Source organism: Rattus norvegicus, chromosome 20, assembly GCF_036323735.1.
Source record: "Rattus norvegicus strain BN/NHsdMcwi chromosome 20, GRCr8, whole genome shotgun sequence".
Classification (NCBI taxonomy): domain Eukaryota; kingdom Metazoa; phylum Chordata; class Mammalia; order Rodentia; family Muridae; genus Rattus; species Rattus norvegicus.
Window position 1 is genome coordinate 3,778,586 of NC_086038.1, and position 19,459 is coordinate 3,798,044.

At 50.0% G+C, this 19,459-nt stretch overlaps 1 protein-coding gene and 1 non-coding gene across 12 annotated transcripts; one reads left to right on the forward strand and one right to left on the reverse strand.

Moving 5' to 3' along the window:
* Nucleotides 1-594: 594 nt before the first annotated feature.
* Msh5 (mutS homolog 5) lies at nucleotides 595-19,411 on the forward strand. 11 transcript variants are annotated; one of them, XR_010060633.1, is made up of 25 exons: nucleotides 894-3,038; nucleotides 3,322-3,472; nucleotides 3,644-3,767; nucleotides 4,325-4,405; nucleotides 4,526-4,588; nucleotides 5,256-5,377; nucleotides 5,532-5,641; nucleotides 6,040-6,075; nucleotides 7,204-7,286; nucleotides 7,839-7,884; nucleotides 9,572-9,710; nucleotides 10,424-10,486; nucleotides 14,272-14,400; nucleotides 14,742-14,814; nucleotides 15,176-15,285; nucleotides 15,636-15,716; nucleotides 16,225-16,312; nucleotides 16,454-16,643; nucleotides 16,732-16,858; nucleotides 17,210-17,359; nucleotides 17,798-17,872; nucleotides 18,028-18,171; nucleotides 18,257-18,654; nucleotides 18,793-18,866; nucleotides 19,174-19,228. XR_010060633.1 is itself a non-coding variant. In XM_063279006.1 (25 exons), exons 2-25 carry the CDS (start codon nucleotides 3,335-3,337, stop codon nucleotides 19,283-19,285), a joined length of 2,484 nt encoding a protein of 827 aa, XP_063135076.1. In that variant the 5' UTR covers nucleotides 896-3,038; nucleotides 3,322-3,334; the 3' UTR covers nucleotides 19,286-19,411. The 11 variants fall into 11 exon arrangements, 9 of the variants coding, with proteins under 9 accessions (XP_063135078.1, XP_063135076.1, XP_063135074.1 ...); XM_063279006.1 differs by having other exon boundaries at nucleotides 896-3,038; nucleotides 18,028-18,159; nucleotides 18,257-18,394; nucleotides 19,174-19,411; XM_063279004.1 differs by having other exon boundaries at nucleotides 905-3,038; nucleotides 18,257-18,394; nucleotides 19,174-19,411.
* On the reverse strand, nucleotides 643-748 carry LOC120099048 (U6 spliceosomal RNA). Its single transcript, XR_005497873.1, has one exon. It is a non-coding gene; the product is annotated as a U6 spliceosomal RNA (small nuclear RNA).
* Nucleotides 19,412-19,459: the final 48 nt, after the last annotated feature.

A 19,459-nucleotide genomic window follows, 5' to 3' on the forward strand; every position in this document is an offset into this window, starting at 1 on the left:
AAGGGTGGCCACGTTCAAACAGGGAAACTTGACACTAGCGAACTGGCCCCCTCCGTCCCCCACGAGGGTGCAGAAAGGGAGTCTGAGGATGCAAGGGTTCTGCGTTCTTTTCACTTCCAGTCTTGTCTTCGGGTTTGCTGGGAGGGACTGTGCTCTGTATGTGTGGAGGGGGATTGGGAAGGAGTTAGTGAGGTTAGGAATACGGATGGGTGAAGGGCACTCGTAGGCACAGGCCGGGAGAGACCAGGAGGCCTGATGCTGGCGAAACAGGAAGCAGAGCCCAGGCTCCACGGCAGGGGGCGGTCCTCTGAAAGCCTGTCAACGCTTAGACTTCCCTAGCCTGGGCCCCTTACCCTCCTCTCAGTGGTGAAGGTTGCCTTGGAGACCTATCCTGATACTAGGATAGCACTGGGGCTCATCCTGGGGTGGGTGGGATGGCGACTGGTTCTGTCACAGGAAGTAAAAAGCAAAGGTCAGAGAGATTAGTGTGAGCAGAGTCAGGAAAAAGTAACTTTCCCCGGGAGGCTCGATTTTGGAGGTTCTATCCAACTGTAGTATAGAGATATAACTTGACTACCTATTTTTTTCCCCCACTTCGGTATCTTTTAATTACCCATGACTTTACGTCAAGCACGGGCAAATAAAAATACGGGACGCCTCGCGGATTTGTGTGACATCCTTGCCCAGGGGCCCTGCTGATCTCTGTAACGTTCCCGTTTTAGTGTTTGTGTTGCTGAAGTGAGAGCTCTATTACCACCAATTTTTAAAAATATCTAAAAACAGGTCTGCCAATGTCTAACCTCCACACTCTAAGTTTCTCTACTGTCCAACTACCTTTTTTTTCTACTCAGTCTAAAATATATATATATGTGTGTGTGTGTGTGTGTATACATGCATACACACATACTCATATATATGTGTCTGTATGCATATTATATATGTGTGCATATATATATATAATTTGAAGAAAAATATGCTGGACTTGGAACGACTGAGAAACAAAACTGGACTGAGAACTGAAAGAGACAAGGGGGGCTGAGGTGGAGTGATGCATGTAATGCTGGAACAGAAGTTAGTGGTTTCCTCTCGTGCTTCCTCTTCTGAGAGTGTTCTCCTCCCTGGGGGAAGGCTTATCTCTTTCTTCCCCAGAAAGGCAGAATATACTTGGTGTTTGGGCTTTTGAACGACATCGCAGACAGCTGTAGACTGACTCATGCGTGAGCCCCATCTAAGTTCTAAGTGTGTTCCCATTTGCTGACCCTTGAGATCTGTACAGGAGCCTCATCCCGCTGATAAGAAAGATGGCTTCAATGAAGCCTTATTTCCCTGCTGACGTCTCCTTTGTTCCCTCTGGTCAGTGACCGTCAAGCAATCTACTCATAGTGAGATCTCTCTGGGAGAGGCTTTAGACTCAAACAGGTTTGGCTGCCTCTCTTGTCTTTATAGCCGCAGCTGCTCTGATCATCGGTATTGACCGTGGCGCCTGGATTGCTAGGAACACACAAACGTTCTCTTGCCTTTATTTTTCAGGCTGCTCTCTCCTGGGACCACCAGGGGTACTCGTGGATTTGAAGCCCGGACTGCATCATCGGAATTTACACTCCCATCTTATCTCTGAACTCCCTCCTCTGCTTTCTCCTGCTCTTCTCTCCTCTGCTGGCTTCTCTTCCTGCGTCCTGGGATCCCTTCCGGCTTTTCCTTCTGGGTAAACCAGTCCCTAATCTCTTAGCACCCCAGATTGAAAGGTGTGTCCCTCCCTGCCACACCCCAGAGCTGTCACCAATAACCTCTTCCAGGTTTCCATAACTACATTGCTCAATAATTTGCCAAGGGTAACCATTAACCCAGTCCTTAGCCCTGCTCCCCTTGAGAGAGGATTTTCCAGTCACTGATCAGCAGAACCAGGTCACCTCACACCATCTCTGAACCTCAGGCAGGGTCTTATTTTAGTGTAGCTAGGACAGTTTTTAAATTATGTGGTGTGTGTGTGTGTGTATGTGTGTGTGTGTGTGTGTGTGTGTGTGTGTGTGTACAAGCAGCACAGGTGTGGAGGACAAAGGACAATCTGGAAGTCAGTTTTTTTCCTTCTACAGAGTGAGTCCTGGAGAGAATATTGAAGGTACTTTTACCTGCTGAGCCAGCCCTGATGAAGTTATTTTTGTTTGTTTTCTTGTTATTGTTTTTTTTTGTTTTGAAAAGTATGTTGTTGTTTTTTTCCTCCCTCAGAAACCCCTTCCTTCTCCTTTCCCATTCAAACGGATCTTCAGTCAGAGATACCCTGTATCCTTAGGGGCAGGAGGGCTGTAGTATGGTTGCAATGTGCTCTAATTAGGTCTACTCTTAGAATTTAGCATCTTTCAGATACTTATACTTCCTTTTCAGGGGTCCCCCAAATAATCAATCCAGGTATTGCTCTTGTTGGGAGTGGTCATCCCCTACAATCAGGAAACGTAGGCAAAGTAGGGCTGAAACAGGAGTTGGTTCGTACTTCCACATATTTATTTCAAACACTCATGCAGCGCTTATTTTGTTTGCTGGGCACTGTTCTGAGTTCTTTATAAATATTAACTTAGTGGGTACAAATATTAACCGAGCTGTCGCTGTTGGCACAGGTTGAATTAATGTTGCTTCTGCCCTCTCTCTTCAGGAAGGAGGAAGAACGCCTCTGGCCCTTTAAGGGCCGCCTTCCCGCACTGGCCCTCGGCGGCCCAGACCCTTTTTCCTGGCGGGGACCTTAGCTCTGCCCTCTGCCTTTGGGCGGGCTCCGCCCAGCATCAATCAAAGCTCAGAGGCACGGCTGCTTAGCAAAGGCAGAGGGCGGGAATTTTGAACACTCTGGCACCGCCCCCAATGCCAACGGACCAGTCAGCATTTAGAGCCTTCCCCGCCTTCCCGTTGGATAGCTAAGCAGACCCCTCCAGCCAATAGCGACTAAGAGGGCGGGACGAGCGAGCCCGCGCGACCCACGCCCACAGGCTGGCTGGTCCTTCCCACAGGCTCGCGGCGGTTGGTCAGGGAGGTGGCTCGTCGCGGCTGAGGTGACGAAAAAGGCGGGAAAGTGCCGCGAGTTGGCGGCACCGGTAGGGTGGGGACCGAAGAGCGCGCTAAGGCTGTAGGGGCGTGGGTGGCGGGAGACTTGACGTGACAGCGCGCTCTTTCAGAGCTTCCAAAGCACGGCTTCGAGTGACAGAAATGAGGGTGGGACGGTAGCTCGGAGCTGCCCCTCGCCTGTTCCCCCCCCCCCCGAATGCCCGCGCATCACCGGCCCAGCCACCTGCTGAGATGTTGCTTCTGAACCCCCTTCCCCTCCCATGTCCTCAGAGTCGCCGAGCCCATGGCTTTCAGAGCGACCCCAGGCCGGACGCCGCCGGGACCCGGCCCCGGGGTCCCCTCAGCCAGCTTCTCCAGCCCTCAGCCTGCAATGGCGGCGCCTGGAGGTATCGAGGAAGAGGACGAGGAGGAGCCGGCCGAGGTGTCCGAGGAGTGGGGAGGACTGAGAGGGGCTGAGTCGACCCTGTTTCACCTTGACTAAACGCCCCCTACCTATCTCCGAGATTTAGCTAAATGATTAATAATAAGGGATGGCCAAACCATGCCCTGCGGAGGGGCTCAGATATTGATCTTTCCTTCCTCGTGGGGACAGATCCATCTGTGTGTGCTGTGGAGCTCGGGTTATCTGGGCATTGCTTACTATGACACTAGTGACTCCACGATCCACTTCATGCCAGATGCCCCAGACCACGAGAGCCTGAAGCTTCTCCAGAGAGGTGGGATGGAACCCTGGATTCCTCTCCTCTGGGGTGGGAAGTGTGTTCACTCATACGTCCTTATGTGACTTAGTTTACCTTATAGTCAGCTGGTTTTAGGAATTAATTATCCAACACAACTCTATTAGGTACCTGCTGTATGTTAAATGCTACAGATTTTGTCTCGGGCAAACCATTCATGGCTTTAGTGATAGTTTCCAGAACAATCCTGTTCCTTCCCACTGTGCCTTTACTAAGTCTCATTCCCCACCACGCTCCCAGTGTGCCTAGAGCATGCATCCTTTACAGATAGAAAATAAATTTAGTTTGTTTTGTTTTTTTTGAGGCAAGATCTCACTATGTTGCTCTGATTATCCTGAAACCCACTATATAGACCAGGCTGATTTGAACTCACAGAGATTTCCCTGCCTCCCAGGGGCTGGGATCAAAGGCATGTGCCACTACGCCTGGCTAAGATACTAAATTCTTGACGGGAGCAGTGGCAAGAAGAGAGCTGCCACTTTCCCCAGAGTCAAAGTGTACAGGACCCTGTGACTCACCTTCCTTCTCTTTTCAAGTTCTGGATGAAATCAACCCCCAGTCTGTTGTGACAAGCGCCAAACAGGATGAGGCTATGACTCAATTTCTAGGGAAGCTTGGTAAGGATTGCATAGAGATGGGGAAATGAAGACAGACTACTAAATTGTGTATGCTGGGAGGGAGCGTGGAGACAATAACAGGACTGAAGTGTACAGGACTGTGGCCTTTTGCCTCCACAGCCTCCCAGGAGCACAGAGAGCCAAAGAGACCAGAAATCATCCTTCTGCCAAGCGTGGATTTTGGTAGCTCCTTCCTTTTTTGTTACCAGTCCCCATCCCAGGGGCTCCTGTTACCTGAGACCTTGCCCTGTGTACCCTTACCTGAAAACTGCTTCCCATGCCCCTGGAGTCTCCCCAAGATCTCTCCTGCACCTTACTGAGAAGCCGCAGGGTCAAGTATGTGAGGGATGAGTGATGGAAGAAAATGGAGAGGTGACACGCCTAAAACAGTTTTGAGGGTTAGAGTTACACCAAAGTCCTTTGTTGCATAAAAAGGAAAAGTTACTTTCTGGGAACCCTGGTCCACAAGATACATCCCTACTTTGCAAGCTTGCAGGTTTGCAAAAAGGACATGGAATGGGTAGTATTAGTTCATATATACATGTATATATATGTATATGCATACATATATATACATATATATTATAATTTTTTTAACCTAGATAATCCACAATCCCAGACATTTTCTCCCGAGTCACTTGTCTTTCTCAGGTTGTGCTTATAGCCAGACATCACATTACATAGAGAACTAAAGGAATGAGACTACATCTCCGTGTTTTTGGTTCTTGCTTTAGCTTCCCTTAACCACCTCTGTGGACTTGGACAAGTCATAGGGTCAGATTTGTTCTTGTTAAAGTGGGATGAGAGAGTGGAGCTATGAGACCTTTCCCTCCCCATCCTCCCCAAACAGGTCCAGAGATAAGCAAACAGCGCCTCCTTTCCGGAAACTACTCCTTCATCTCCGAGTCCATGACCGCCACTGAGAAAATCCTCTTCCTCTCCTCCATTATTCCCTTTGACTGTGTCCTCACGGTGAGCTGGGTCATGGGGCCAGGGCTGAGATGCAGCAGGGGAAAGGCATGAGCTCCCAGCCACGGGTCAGAGTTCTGACTGGACCGCCCAGCCCTGTAAAGGCAGTTTTCCAGATATTAGTGTTGCCCAGCTTTCCCTGCTGGTCCCCTCCCAGGTCCGGGCACTTGGAGGGCTGCTCAAGTTCCTGAGTCGAAGAAGAGTTGGGGTTGAACTGGAGGACTACAGTGTTGGCGTCCCTATCCTGGGATTTAAGAAGTTTGTATTGTAGGTGCCTCATCCAAACCTCAGCCAAAGTAAAGAGGACTGGGAGGGCCTAAAAAGAAAGGGTGTGTGTGTGGTTTGTGCGTGTGTGGGTGTGGTTTGTGCGTGCGTGCGTGCGTGTGTGTGTGTGTGTGTGTGTGGTTAGTGTGTGTGTGTGCATGCGTGTGTGTGTGTGGTTTGTGTGTGTGTGTGTGGTTTGTGTGTGTGTGTGTGTGTGCGTGTGTGTGTGTGTGTGTGTGTGTGTAGGGATAGAGGACAGTGGGTGAAGTGTGCTCCAGCACAGGAGAACCAGAGGGATTGGATTGTTCAGAGATGTATTCAGAGAGGGGAGCTGAGGGAGTAGTTTAGTAATGAACCCCCATGCCTCAGACACCGTTCCTGTGGCTGTTTTCTGTTCTCAGGACCCATCTGGTGAGCATAGATCAAGACACTTACAGGTGAGGTGGAGACAGCTGCTGCCCGAGGAAACAAAGGACTGAGCTTAAGGCTCTCATAATACTACTGGGGCTCTGGCTTTAGTCCTGGGGCTGCGAAGATCTCTCTCCTTGAAGGAAAGAAAAGGGTGATTGTGTGGCGGAGGGTAAATGAAAGGAAGGGGCTAAAACACAGGAATCTCCCTCCTTCCTCTTTGCAACATTGGACAAACTGAGGGACAGGGCCTGTTAGGCAGGCACCCTGCAACAGCTTCAGCCCACCCTTTTCTTTTTTTCACTTCTTCCTTTTGTCTTCTTTCTTCTCGTTTCTTTTCTTGAGACAGGGTCTCTGCGTTTCAGAACCCACTGTCTAGATCAGCTGGCCTCACACTCCCTGCCTGCCTCTGCTTTCCGAGTGCTTGGGTTACTGGTGTAGCCACCACACCTGGCTTTTATTTCCTTTTCTAAGGGGAGAAGCTAAGGCCAACAAAAGTGAGTAATAAACCACACGTCGAGATTACTGTTGCTAGGCAGGAAATAAAACGATTATTACTAACTTAAATCTCACTTCTTTTCTCAGTTCTCAGCCCCCTTTGTTATAAAAAGTTCATTGCAGTATGGATGGGAACACGGTTCAGTGAGTAGACGCTCTAGCGTTTGAGAATCTGCGTTTGGATTCTAAGCATTTGCATACAAAGCCACTCACTGCGGTTTGTGTGACTGCAATCTCCATGCTAGAGTGGGTGGGTCTCCGACTGCTGGGTTTTGCTGGCTGCCAGTTGGCCAAAGTAAGTGGGGAACTCGAAGTTCAATGAGAGACCTTGTCTTAAAAGAGGGCAAGACAGAGAACATGGCTTCTACATATATGTGCAGACAGAGAACATGGCTTCTGCATATGTGTGCAAGAGCATGCTCACCTGCATACAAATATGTGCACACAGGCAAGTGTGCTGGCTCAGCTTTAATCCCAGTGCTAAGAAGCAGAGGCAGGGGGATTTCTATAAGTTTGAGACCAGCCTCGTCTACATAGCGAGTTCCAGGATAGCCAGGGTTACATAGAGAGACCCTGTCTCAAAAACAAATATGTACACACATGTATATGCCATGTCTGGAATGTACAGAAATTCAGACTCCTCCATTTCTCTGTGACAGCGTTCTACAGATTTTCAAGAGTGAGTCTCACCCCTCAGTGTACAAAGTAGCCAGCGGGCTGAAGGAGGGGCTCAGCCTCTTTGGTAGGTGTGGCCTGATGTTCACCCCTCTGAAAACATGCTAGAAAAGCAATTGACTCTACAGCCACGTGCAGGCTCTCTCTTCTGGCTGTACGACATTGCCAGATGACTTTTCCACACCAGCCCGGGTATCTCAGTCTTGGCACCCACCTGACCTGAGCTCCTTTGAAGACTCTAGCCATACAGTGTAATTCGGTTGTCGGCTGTGACCTTACCAACACTGTTCATTCTCTGGCTTTGTATGAATGTGTCCACTGATTGATGAGTTTTAGATTTGTATAGTTTTTATCTGATTCTTCTGGCTTCAGAGCATATTAGGGATGTGGCTCCAGGTGTCTAGCTTCTCACGGGTTATGCTGTAGTTTTACATATTGGGATGGGCTTTTGTGAGTTGCAGCCATTCCCATTCATATGTTTCCCTGACTGAATGTCCATCCCTTTTTCCACCCTCACGTGATAAGCCAGGCACCAATTTCGGTTGCTTTTCTGTCCTGTACCCGGGCCTCCAGACTGGCCTACCTTGTAACAAGTCCACTCCCTATGCATAACCCACAGGAATCCTCAACAGATGTCGCTGTAGGTGGGGACAGAAGCTGCTCAGGTGAGTGGGTCTCAGACATAGGTTTATAAGCAAATCCACACTGAGTACCAAGGCCTGTTAATAGTGGTCTACAGGCCGTGACAAACTCGATTTCATTTAGTAGTGCTAGAAATACCAACTGCCCATATAGACCCCAGTGTAGTGGCCAGTGTAATCCTCACTTTATGCTGTCAGCACAGATGCAAACATACCCCTGGATAAGTAGCTTTCTCCTAGTAATTCAGTCTAGCTGTCAAGCTAGGGAATGGTACTGCTTGCAGTGAGTGGGTTCTCCCACATCAAAAAATATAACTAAGATAATCCCTCATGGTATTCTCAGAAGTAATTCTAGACTGTGTCAAGTTGATTACAACACCACTGTTCACCTCGGTTTTAATTTTCAGGATCACATCCTCAACCTCCTTGTGAGCCCTTTCCTACGAGATATACCCAGTATTCTAGTCACCCACGTCAAAATGTAATCTCATGTTTGAGGGTCAAATCAACTTTCTCTACTAAGAGATGACCATTATTAAGAGTTGTAGGATGAGTTGAGCATGGCCACCGTGTGTTTAATCCCACCGGAGGCAGAGGCAGAGGCAGGGCAGGCAGATCTCTATGAGTTCCAGGTCAGCCAAGGCTATGAATTCTATTCCCAGAACTCACATGATCGAAGAAGAAAAACAATTCACACAAGTTGTCCTCCATCTTCTACATATGGCACATGCATGCTCACACACACACACACCTTTACAAAAAGCAAGGGGGGTGGAAGAAAAGAAAATAAAAAGAAATTGTAGGCTAGGGGCTGATGGGACAACTCCACAGGTAAAGGTGCTTTCTGCACAGCCCTAGCAACCTGAACCCCCATAAAGGCAGGACAGAGCCAGCTCCACAGTTACCTCCATGAGTGCCTTGGCATCTGTGTTCACATATACACAATGCATACAACACACAACAGCAGGCTGGGAAGGGACCTGTGGCAAACACCTGCAATTCCGGCAAATTCTAGGAAGTAGAAGCTAGAGGAGCAGGAATTCTAGGTCAACCCTGATATAGCAAGTTGGAGAGCAGTCTGAACTATGTGAAGCCCCGTCTCAAAAAAATAAATAAATAAAAAATGCAAAAAAACTGCAGGTAGGGATGTGGCTTAGTAGTTCGTTGCTTAGGTAGTGAGTAAGCCTTGACTCAGCCCTCAACTTTGCCAAAAGAAGGAAGGATGGAAGGGAGTCGGGGAGAGAGAGAATGAGAATTAGTTCCAGCCATCTACACAGAAAGAGCACAGAGAGATGAGACTTCGTCTATGCTGTTTCCCTAAGATACTGTCGCGGCTGCACACAGATAGCAAACTCATATTGACTCACCCTCTCCCACTCAGCTGCAGAGAGCTGCAATGTTGTCACACAAATACCATGACACACTGTTCCCCCTCTAAAACACTGACACGCTCCATCACACATCCACATGGAGTGACACATGGTCTCATCCGTCAAAGCCATGATGTGCAGACACAGTCATCGTGACTCCGGCAGTTTTCAGTATGTACATATAAACAAGCCCACATACACAGGGCCCCACCCTTGCCAGTTATAACATACATGCCTGTCGTGTGCTGCAGGCACATAGTACCATGTTCCCCAAAGATTTCCAAGCAAAATGAAGATGAGAGAAGACTTGTAACCTTCCCATCCCAACCCTCACCCTCTAGGCTATGGTTTACACGTCCGACCCGGGAGCTACGGGAGCTCAATTCCCGTCTGGATGTCATTGAGTTTTTCCTGATGCCTCAGAACCTGGACATGGCCCAGATGATGCACCGTCTCCTGAGCCACATCAAGAACGTGCCTGTGAGCCCAGGGTAGCCATCAGGGTGGGGAATAAGGCTTATAGAAAAAAATTGGGCTGCTTATTTTTATTTTATTAAAATTTAGTTTGTTCAGTTACTTTTGTTTTTGTTTTGGGATAGGGTCTCACTGTGTAACCGTGTATGGCCTGGACCTCGGATCTGCCTGCCTCTGCCTCCCAAGTGCTGGGGGTAAAGCCATGCACCACCACACCTGGCTATTTATTTGTTCTTGAGATAGGGTCTCCCTATGTAGCCCTGGCTGTCCTGGAACTTGCTATGTAAACCAGGCTGGTCTTGAACTCAGAGATCCACTTTCCTCTGGAGTGCTGAGATGAAAGGCCTGCACCACTACACACAGCCCAAGATTTATTTTATTTTCAATTATTTGCATGTGTAGCCGGGCCTGTGAATTTTAGGCCAGCCTGGCCTCTACAGTGAGTTCTGGTTCAGTCAAGGCTACCTAATGAGACCTTATCTCAAACAGAAATTAGGTGCGTCTGTGTGGAGCACACGCATGTGAGTGTGGGTGACTGCAGAGCCCAGAATAGGATGGTGGATCACCTAAAGCTGGAGTTATGGGTGACTGAACCTCCTGGTGTGGGTGCTGGGAACCAAACCTTGGTCCTCTGAAAGAGCATCTCTCCCACCTGGACCGTGTGCCCTGAGGGGTATCAGGCGGCAAATGGCAAACCATAGCTGTCCTTTTGCTTATAGCTGATTCTGAAACGCATGAAGTTGTCCCATACCAAGGTCAGTGACTGGCAGGTGCTCTACAAGGTAAGGCCTCTCTCTGTTTTGAGTCAAGATGTAACCAAGAATCCTCACTCTTAGGGTCCTCCTGCCCCTGCCCCTGCCCCTGCCCCTGCCCCTACCCCTTGCCCTGAGCTCTGGGATTGCAGAACTTTTTAGATCAGAAGTCCGAGTCAAGCCTTTGTGTCCTGTGTGACCTTCTTCTCTTGGGACACCCTGCCACACTTCACTCACTGATGTTTCTTTTTTTTTTTTTTTCGGAGCTGGGGACCGAACCCAGGGCCTTGAGCTCGCTAGGCAAGCGCTCTACCACTGAGCTAAATCCCCAACCCCTGATGTTTCTTTTAAACTCAGTGTTGCAGAAATAGCAAATATTTTGCAGGGAACGGTGCAATTACTCCTCTTGTGGCCAAGCATTCAGCTTCAACCCTTTGACTCAGCAGTCTCTCCATCTCCAGCCTTTGTTTCTTTCTACCCATAAGCACTTCGCTGTGGCTGTCACAGTCAGTACCAATGCTGCTGTTCCATATCAGAGCCACAAGGTCCCCTCACCCCGTGTTGTTTCACTCATCTGTCTTCCTTGCCTGCTTGCTTTTTCTTTATTTTTGGAGTTTTAGAGACGGGTTCTCTGTGTAGCCCTGGCTATCTCAGAACCAACTCTGTAGACCAGGCTGACCTTAAACTCAGAGATCCACCTGCCTCTGCCTCCTAAGTGCTGGGATTAAAGGAGTGAGCCACCATGGCTGGCTTTTTATTTTATTTATTTTTATTTACTTATTTACCTATCCATCCATCAATCAGTCTGTCCCTTCTGTTGGTCCACCCACCCACCTGGGTTTTTTTTTGTTTTTTGTTTTTTGTTTTTTGGGTTTTTTTTAAGATTTATTTATTTTATGTATGTGAGCACACTGTAGCTGTCTTCAGACACACCAGAAGAGGGCATCAGATCCTATTACAGATGGCTGTAAGCCACCATGTGGTTGCTGGGATTTGAACTCAGGACCTCTGGAAGAGCAGTCAGTGCTCTTAACCACTGAGCCATCTCTCCAGCCCCCCCCGCCCCCCCCACCTGGGTTTTTGAGACAGTGTTTCTCTGTGTAGCCCTGGCTATCCTGGACTCCTTTTGTATTCTAGGTCAGTTCTTAGATCAAAGACAAAGTAATCAAGCGATGTAAACCCGGAGACCACACAAGAGAGTAATTAAGCAGAGTAGTAAGCAAAAGGATCACACAAGGAAATAATTCAGCAAATTAGTACACAAAGCCCCACGGTCAGTCGCTGTTTCTGAAATTCTTACCTGAGCCGAGTCTGAGCCCAGGGACAAACACCAAATTCCTAGAAGTGGCACCAAAGCTCTCAACAGAAGAGACAGTGACACTGGGCCTAGCTCAAGCTTCTGAAACCTCAAAGTCACCCCCAGTGACACACTTCTTCCAACAAGACGACTCCCTATGGGCCTCTGGGGACCATTTTCATTCAGACCACCACATTCATTTACTTACTTTGTTTTTGTTTGTATGTTTGTCTTGAGATGGGGTTTCATTATGTAGCCCTGGCTGGAATAGATCTCTTTATGTAGACCCCATTAGCTTAAAATCCACAGAGCCTGGCCTTCCTCTGCCTCCCTTTTGAGTGCTTGGATTAAAAGTGTGCACCACCATGCCTCTGTATCTTTTTGAATTTTAAAATTTACCATTCTATTGTTTCCATTTGATTTTTAGACACTAATTACATTTATCGGTGAATGTGGATGCATACAGGAGTCAGCGAGTGTGAAGGAGAGAGGAAAAGCCGCAGGCATCAGTGCTTTTCTCCCGCTGTGTGGGAACCAGGGGTTGAACTCAAGTTGTCAGGCTTGGCAGCAAGCACCTCTACCTGTGGTGCCATCTTGCTGGCCCTTATATTTTGAAGCGGTTTAAGACGTGAAGGTCATAAGAACTTTAGAGTTATTGTATAACTCATTTACTTTCCCTTAATAATAATATCTTATATAACCACAAAACAATTGTGTGTGTGCTAGGCATTGAACCTAGGACTTCACGTATGCTTGGCAAATGGTGGATCACTGAGCTAGATTCCCAGCCTTCATGGCATTCTATCAATGTTTTAGAATATTTACTTATTATCCAGTTTGAGACAGGGTCTCACTATGTAGCACTGTACGCACTGCACGTCCTGGAACTTGCTGTGTAGACTAGGCTAGCCTCAAACTTGTAGCAACCCTTTTGTCTCTGCCTCGTAAGCACTGATGTTTGCTTGTTTGGTTGATTACTTTTGAGACAGGATCTCAAAACATAGCACGGGCTAGCCTCAAATGCATTATACCATCCAAGTTGATCTTGAACTTGTGATCCATCTGCCTCAACTTCCAGAGTGTGGGATTACAGACTTCTGACATCACACCCAGGAGATCTTGTTCCCTCAGAGCAAAAGAAGCACAAGGCTAGCCTGTGCTACAGAGAGAGTTAGAGATCTGTGTAGGTAACTTAGTGTGATCTTATCTCAGAGTAAACAGGTGAGGCTACAGCTCAGCAGGGGTGCATGGTGAGAGTGAGATCGTGGGAGCTACATGCTGGGTTCTCACCCCCGTCCATTAATTTGCTGCCACAGTTGAGGCTGTCATTGCCTCTTGTGCTTCAGACTGCTCATCTGTGAACTGGAAGTGGAGGTAGTGCCCACCCCACAGGGCTACTCTGACTCACAATGAGATCTAGAACTCGACCTGGCACATCAGTGTGGATCACTGCATCTCCCTCCTCTGTTCATTTGCTCTGTTCCTGCTCTCAGCTGACTTTGGAATTTTTATTCCAGACCTAGCACATTTCCTTCTCTGTGAAAAGGCTTCCCAAACAGCCTCAGGCCCCGCTAGACTTGTCATTTGAAATTCTCCCACTTTGTCAGCGGTACAACCCTGTCTGCTTTATCAGATCACTGTATCTGTCTCCGCCCTGGACTTGTGCAATTTATACGGCTCTTGTAGAGAAGGCCACTCCCCCTGGTTCTGACCGTAGCCTAATCTGTGCTTACATCAGCTCTTGGTCCCTGACCTCGCCTGCACAGTTAGTTCTCAAGGACTCTGGCCTCCTTGTCTGTCTCTTCTCTTTTACTTCCTTCCTGGCTTCTAAAAACCGCTTAGTGATTTAGTGTATGTTTGTGTTTGCATGTGCAGTGACTTTCATGTGGGAGGCAGAGCAGACTAACCAGTGAGACTCTCCCTCCACAGACAGACCTCAGAAACGGAACTCAGGCTGTCAGGCTTGGCAGCGAGAGCTTACTTGCTGAGCCATCTCCCCAGGTCCCCCCACCTTTTCTTCACTTTCATTCCTATTTTTGTCTTGTCCTCCTCTTGTAGAAGCTTAATAACCTTTCTCTCCATAGTTTTTTCCCTCTCTTTCTTTCTTCCTTCCTTCCTTCCTTCCTTTCTTTCTTTCTTTCTTTCCCTTTTCTTCTCTTTTCTTTCTTCCTTTCTTTGTTTTTTCTTATTTCTTTCTTTCTTTTTTTTTTGTTTTTTGTTTTTGTTTTTGTTTCCTGAGACAGGGTTTCTCTGTGTAGCCCTGGCTGTCCTGGAACTCATTCTGTAGAACAGGCTGACCTTGAACTCATAGAGATCCACTTGCCTCTGCTGGGGTTACAGGCATGCACTATCACGCCCTGCTGATATGTGTTTATCTGTGTTTCTGTGTGTGTCTTTTTGCCTTTGATGACTTCTCAGTGTTCACTTGGATTTTGCGGTTCTCACTCTGTCCATGTCCCCTCCCTGGGGACATGGCTCCCCTGGGTGGCGTTACCTTCCTCAGTCATCTCTCCCACAGACTGTGTACAGCGCCCTCGGCCTGAGGGATGCCTGCCGTTCCCTGCCCCAGTCCATCCAGCTTTTTCGGGACATTACCCAGGAGTTCTCTGACGACCTGCACCACATTGCCAGCCTCATCGGGAAGGTGGTGAGTGGAAGCCAGACACCGAGGAGGAGGAAGAGGAGGAGCAGGAGGAGGAGGAGGAGGAGGAGAAGAAGGAGGAGGAGGAGCAGCAGCAGCAGCAGCAGCAGCAGCAGCAGCTGGGCAGGATGGAGGAGTAGAAAGGGTCTGGGTCTGGAGAATGTGGTGTAAAGTGGGGATGAGTGGGAGATAAAGGATCACCTGGTGACCAAACAGCATGCTGAGAGGAAGTGTCTGAAAATGAGAATTAAAGGGGGTTCTGGGGCCTAAGGAGAACTGAGGGACAGGGCAGAGAGAGGATGCTGGGTGCTAAGAAGCTAGATAGATGCCTTAATTTGTCTCCTCAGGTGGACTTCGAGGAAAGTCTTGCTGAAAATCGCTTCACAGTCCTCCCCAACATAGATCCTGAAATAGACGCTAGTGAGTACTGGGCATGGGGCCCTGGGCGTGGGGACCCTGGGTCAGCCATAGAATCCATTCTTGGATAGACACCATATATGGGAATCTGCTTTACATCCAGAATAAAGATCTTCCTTTGTTGTTGAGACAGAGTCTCCAGTAGCATGGGCTAGCCTCAGACTCAGTATATAACTAAGGAGAGCCTCGAACTCTTGATCCTTCTGCTCCCACTCTGGAGTGCTTGGATTATAGGCATGCACCACCATGCCCAGATAATCAGGAATTATTAAAAAATATTAGTTTCATGTGGCCAGAGTTGACCTTGAACCTTAGTCCTCCCACACCTTGTTTTTTATGTGCATATAATTTTCTCCACACCTAGAAAAGAGAAGGCTGATGGGGCTTCCGAGTTTCCTCACGGAAGTTGCTCAGAAGGAGCTGGAGAACCTGGACTCTTGCATCCCCTCATGCAGTGTCATCTACATCCCTCTGGTGAGTGCAGGGGGAGGCGAAGTCCCCAGGAGTCTCCTGTGACACATGAATGGCTTAGAGTGCTAGAGGGGAGGAGGAGGACAGCGGCTCTGGGACTCATCCAGAGGTCTCATGTGAAGCAATGAGGGAGGAGGTGGCATCCAGCCAGATGAGCTAAATCCACCCAGGCAGTCAGCAGATGACAGACACCCACTGTCATACCTGGCCGTCCTTAAATCCAGGGACATGAATACCTTTGGTGACTTCTGTCTCCCACAGAGGAATGGAGGATCCCGGTGATGTCTGGGCTTCCTCTAGGACCAGAGGGTGTTCGTAGGTCACTGCCCACTCTGTCTCTTTTCTCTTCCCAGATCGGCTTCCTCCTTTCCATTCCCCGATTGTCTTTCATGGTGGAGGCCAGTGACTTTGAGATTGAGGGACTGGACTTCATGGTGAGTGTCTTGACCTCTCTGCGGAGTGGGCAGTGGAGTGGGATAAGGAGGTGATAAGAAGCTGGAAGAAGGGTCTGGACCCATTGACGCCGAGCAAGACGTGGGGTCAATGGGGTAGCTTAGGAAGCTTTGCCAATCCTGAGTCAGAAGAGCAGTTGAGGGACGGGGGAGGGGGACGGGGTGGGGGAGATCCAGGCAGGTGGAGGGGAGAGAGGAACCCAGGGATGAAAAGCCTCTGGGGCAGGGTGGTGTGGCCCTGGCTGTTCTGGAACTCACTGTAGACCAGGCTGGCCTGCAACTCACAGAGATCCACCTGCCTCTGTCTCTCAAGTGTCGGGGATTAAGGGTGTGCACTGCCTGGCTTGTGATCAGCTTTAATCCCAGCACTCTGGAGACAGAGGCAGGTGGATCCCTGTGAGTAGCAGGCCAGCCAGGGCTACAGAGTGAAATCCTGTCCCGAAACAAAGCAAAACCCCCAAATCCCAGAGCTCGGACTCCTTGCACCCAGTTTCTCTCAGAGGACAAGCTGCACTACCGTAGTGCCCGGACCAAGGAGCTGGACGCACTGCTGGGAGACCTGCACTGCGAGATCCGGGGTGAGGAGCCCTGGTGGGAGGCAGCAGGGGGACAGATGCTGCCCTCAGCCTGGCCCCTCTGAATGGTTCTGGGAGTTCACCCTGCAGCCATATGCCTGTTCCAGATCTTTCCATGCACCTCTCTCTCCTGCACTTTCCCAGACCAGGAGATGCTGCTGATGCACCAGCTGCAGTGCCAGGTGCTGGCACGGGCTCCGGTCTTGACTCGGGTACTGGACCTTGCCTCCCGCCTGGACGTCCTGTTGGCTCTTGCCAGTGCCGCCCGGGACTACGGCTATTCGAGACCGCATTACTCTCCCTGCATCCAGGGAGTACGAATCAAGAATGGCCGGTGAGAAGAGAGTGAGGCTCTGTCTGCTGCTGTGGGGGGTTCATCCTCTGGACCCACAAACCATGCAGTGCCTCTCCACCCACCACAGGCATCCACTGATGGAGCTGTGCGCACGGACCTTCGTGCCCAACTCCACAGACTGCGGTGGGGACCAGGGGAGGGTCAAAGTCATCACTGGACCCAACTCTTCAGGGAAAAGCATATATCTGAAACAGGTGAGGGCCATACAGCCGAGGTGTCTCGCATCTCCTCCTCGACCTCCGCTGACAGCCAGGCCGCATCCTCTGCTCCCCCACAGTACATGTCCTTGTGCTCTGAGGGACAGTCGGTCCTTTAGGAAGCCCCTGGACCAACCTCCAAATAGACCCATGCCGTGCCCCAGTGCACCTCTACCCACAGCCCTGACTCTGCAGTTAGTTCTGCAGTCAGGACCCGGGACACAGTGTGGCCACACCTCTGTTCTTCTCTTCCACTGCGTCCTCTCTTTACTCTGTCATTTACTTGAATCTTACTTTGCCCATAGCACAGTAACAGGCCCATGTTCTGTCTTCCCTGCCCCTACCCAGGTAGGCTTGATCACCTTCATGGCCCTGGTGGGCAGCTTCGTGCCTGCAGAGGAGGCAGAAATTGGGGTAATCGACGCCATCTTCACCCGAATTCACAGCTGCGAGTCCATCTCCCTCGGTCTCTCCACCTTCATGATTGATCTCAACCAGGTTAAAGGGAGCAGAAGGAGGTGCGGGAGGGGATAACCGGGTAGGAGCTGTGTCCCTGGAAGTCCTGGGCAGGAACACACATCCTCAGGTGCATATCATGTGCACTGGGGGCCAGGGAGCACTCAGGCCGGAGTCTGGAGGCCACGACGCCATCGACTGTTCTCCTTTGTGTGACCTCTTAGCTGGCAAGTGAGGGCAAATAAAGGAGTTGGTGCTTAAAAGCCTGCGGTTGGGGTTGGGGATTTAGCTCAGTGGTAGAGCGCTTGCCTAGCAAGCCCAAGGCCCTGGGTTCGGTCCCTAGCTCCGAAAAAAAAGAACCAAAAAAAAAAAAAAAAAAAGCTTGCGGTTTAGGGGGACACACGTAAGGAGTTTATTCTTGATGACATAGCACAGCCCTGAGCGCTGAGGAAGCTCCCTTGTTCCCCTCATGCCTGGCAGGTGGCGAAAGCAGTGAACAATGCCACAGAGCACTCTCTGGTCCTTATTGACGAATTCGGGAAGGGAACCAACTCGGTACGGAGGAAAAGGCTGAGAGGCTAAGCAGAGGGGATGGAGGAAGATGAGGGGCAGGAAAGGAAGAGGACTCGTGGACAGAGGGGAGGGGGAGCCAGGGCAGGCACAGGACACAGACGCCCTGGCTCTGCCCTCTCACCTCTGCCCGCTGACAGGTGGATGGTCTGGCACTTCTGACTGCTGTGCTCCGTCACTGGCTAGCACTGGGACCCAGCTGCCCGCACATCTTTGTGGCCACCAACTTCCTGAGCCTTGTTCAGCTGCAGCTGCTGCCGCAAGGACCCCTGGTACAGTATTTGGTGAGGAAGTCACTCTGACCACCACAGCCTTTCCCTCTTCTCAGTGCCAGGGACCGAGGGCACACTGTCATTGTTCTCTTTGAAGACCATGGAGACTTGTGAGGATGGGAACGACCTTGTCTTCTTCTATCAGCTTTGCCATGGCGTCGCCAGTGCCAGCCATGCCTCCTACACTGCGGCCCAGGCTGGACTTCCTGACCCACTCATTGCTCGAGGCAAAGAGGTGATGAGCATTGTGTGCGACACCCCCACCACAGGGGGGGTACCCCCTTGAGTACAGCGTGGCTCCTCTAAGTTTTTTTTTTTTAAGATTTACTTATTTTATGCATATGAGAGTCTCCTTGAGTTTATGGAAATGTACCACGGGTGCCCGGTGCGTGTGGAGGTCAGAAGACGACATCGAATCTCAGGAACCGGAGTTATGATGGCTCCTGAGCTGCCACGTGGGTGCTGGGAATTGAGTCCAGGTCCTCTGTGAGAGTAGTAAGAGCTCTTAGCCACCGAGCCATCTCAGTACCCTTCTACCTGTTCTGGGCTTCAAGGCCCACAGTCTTCTCTCATTTCCCCTCTTCCCTAATGCCCTCGCCCCCTCACCCATCCTTCTCGGGCTTTCTACACTAGGTCTCAGACTCGATCCGCAGCGGGAAGCCCGTCAAGCCCATGCATGAACTTGTGAGGAGGACCCAGATGGAAAAGTGAGTGGGGCCTGCTGGGCTCCTCAGACTCCTGTGTTCTCTCTCACCAGGCCTCAGCCGGCCCTCCTGCAGCTCTGTGCTCTCCTCCTCACCAAGTCAGGTGTGGCACATGGCTGTAAGCCGAGTGTTCAAAGCCAGCCTGGGCTACATAGCAAGACCTTGTCAGAAAACGACGAACAAGAGCAACCCAGTGTCCATGGCTGCCTTTGAAACCCTTGGCTCCTCAAGGCTGCGGTTTCACACAGATGCTCCCCTCTGCATAGCGAGTTTGATGACCCAGAATCACTCAGTTCTTTCTCCCCTGCAGTTGCCAGGCCCTGGTGGATAAATTTCTAAAATTGGACTTGGAAGATCCCTCACTGGACCTGGACATTTTCATTAGTCAGGAAGTGCTCCCTGCCGCCACCACCATCCTTTGAGAGTCCTCCCTCTGCCTTCCAGCTACCTGAGTCTCGGGGGCTACCACACCTCTTCCTCCCCTTCTTTAGCAGAGTTCTGTTTGTACATTTTGTCTTGTGTTGGGAATAAAGTTTATTTTGGATCAAGGTGTTTCTTTCTGTCACCCAAGACAACAACTGGGACAGGGAGCAGTC

Excerpts from the sequence above, each read along its gene's own strand:
- Msh5 (XM_063279011.1), top strand. The coding sequence starts at position 3,335 with ATGGCTTTCAGAGCGACCCCAGGCCGGACGCCGCCGGGACCCGGCCCC. Across the intron at positions 16,859-17,209 it reads AAAGCATATATCTGAAACAG|GTAGGCTTGATCACCTTCAT; the intron begins GTGAGGGCCATA and ends GCCCCTACCCAG. Across the intron at positions 18,172-18,256 it reads GACCCCTGGTACAGTATTTG|ACCATGGAGACTTGTGAGGA; the intron begins GTGAGGAAGTCA and ends TTCTCTTTGAAG.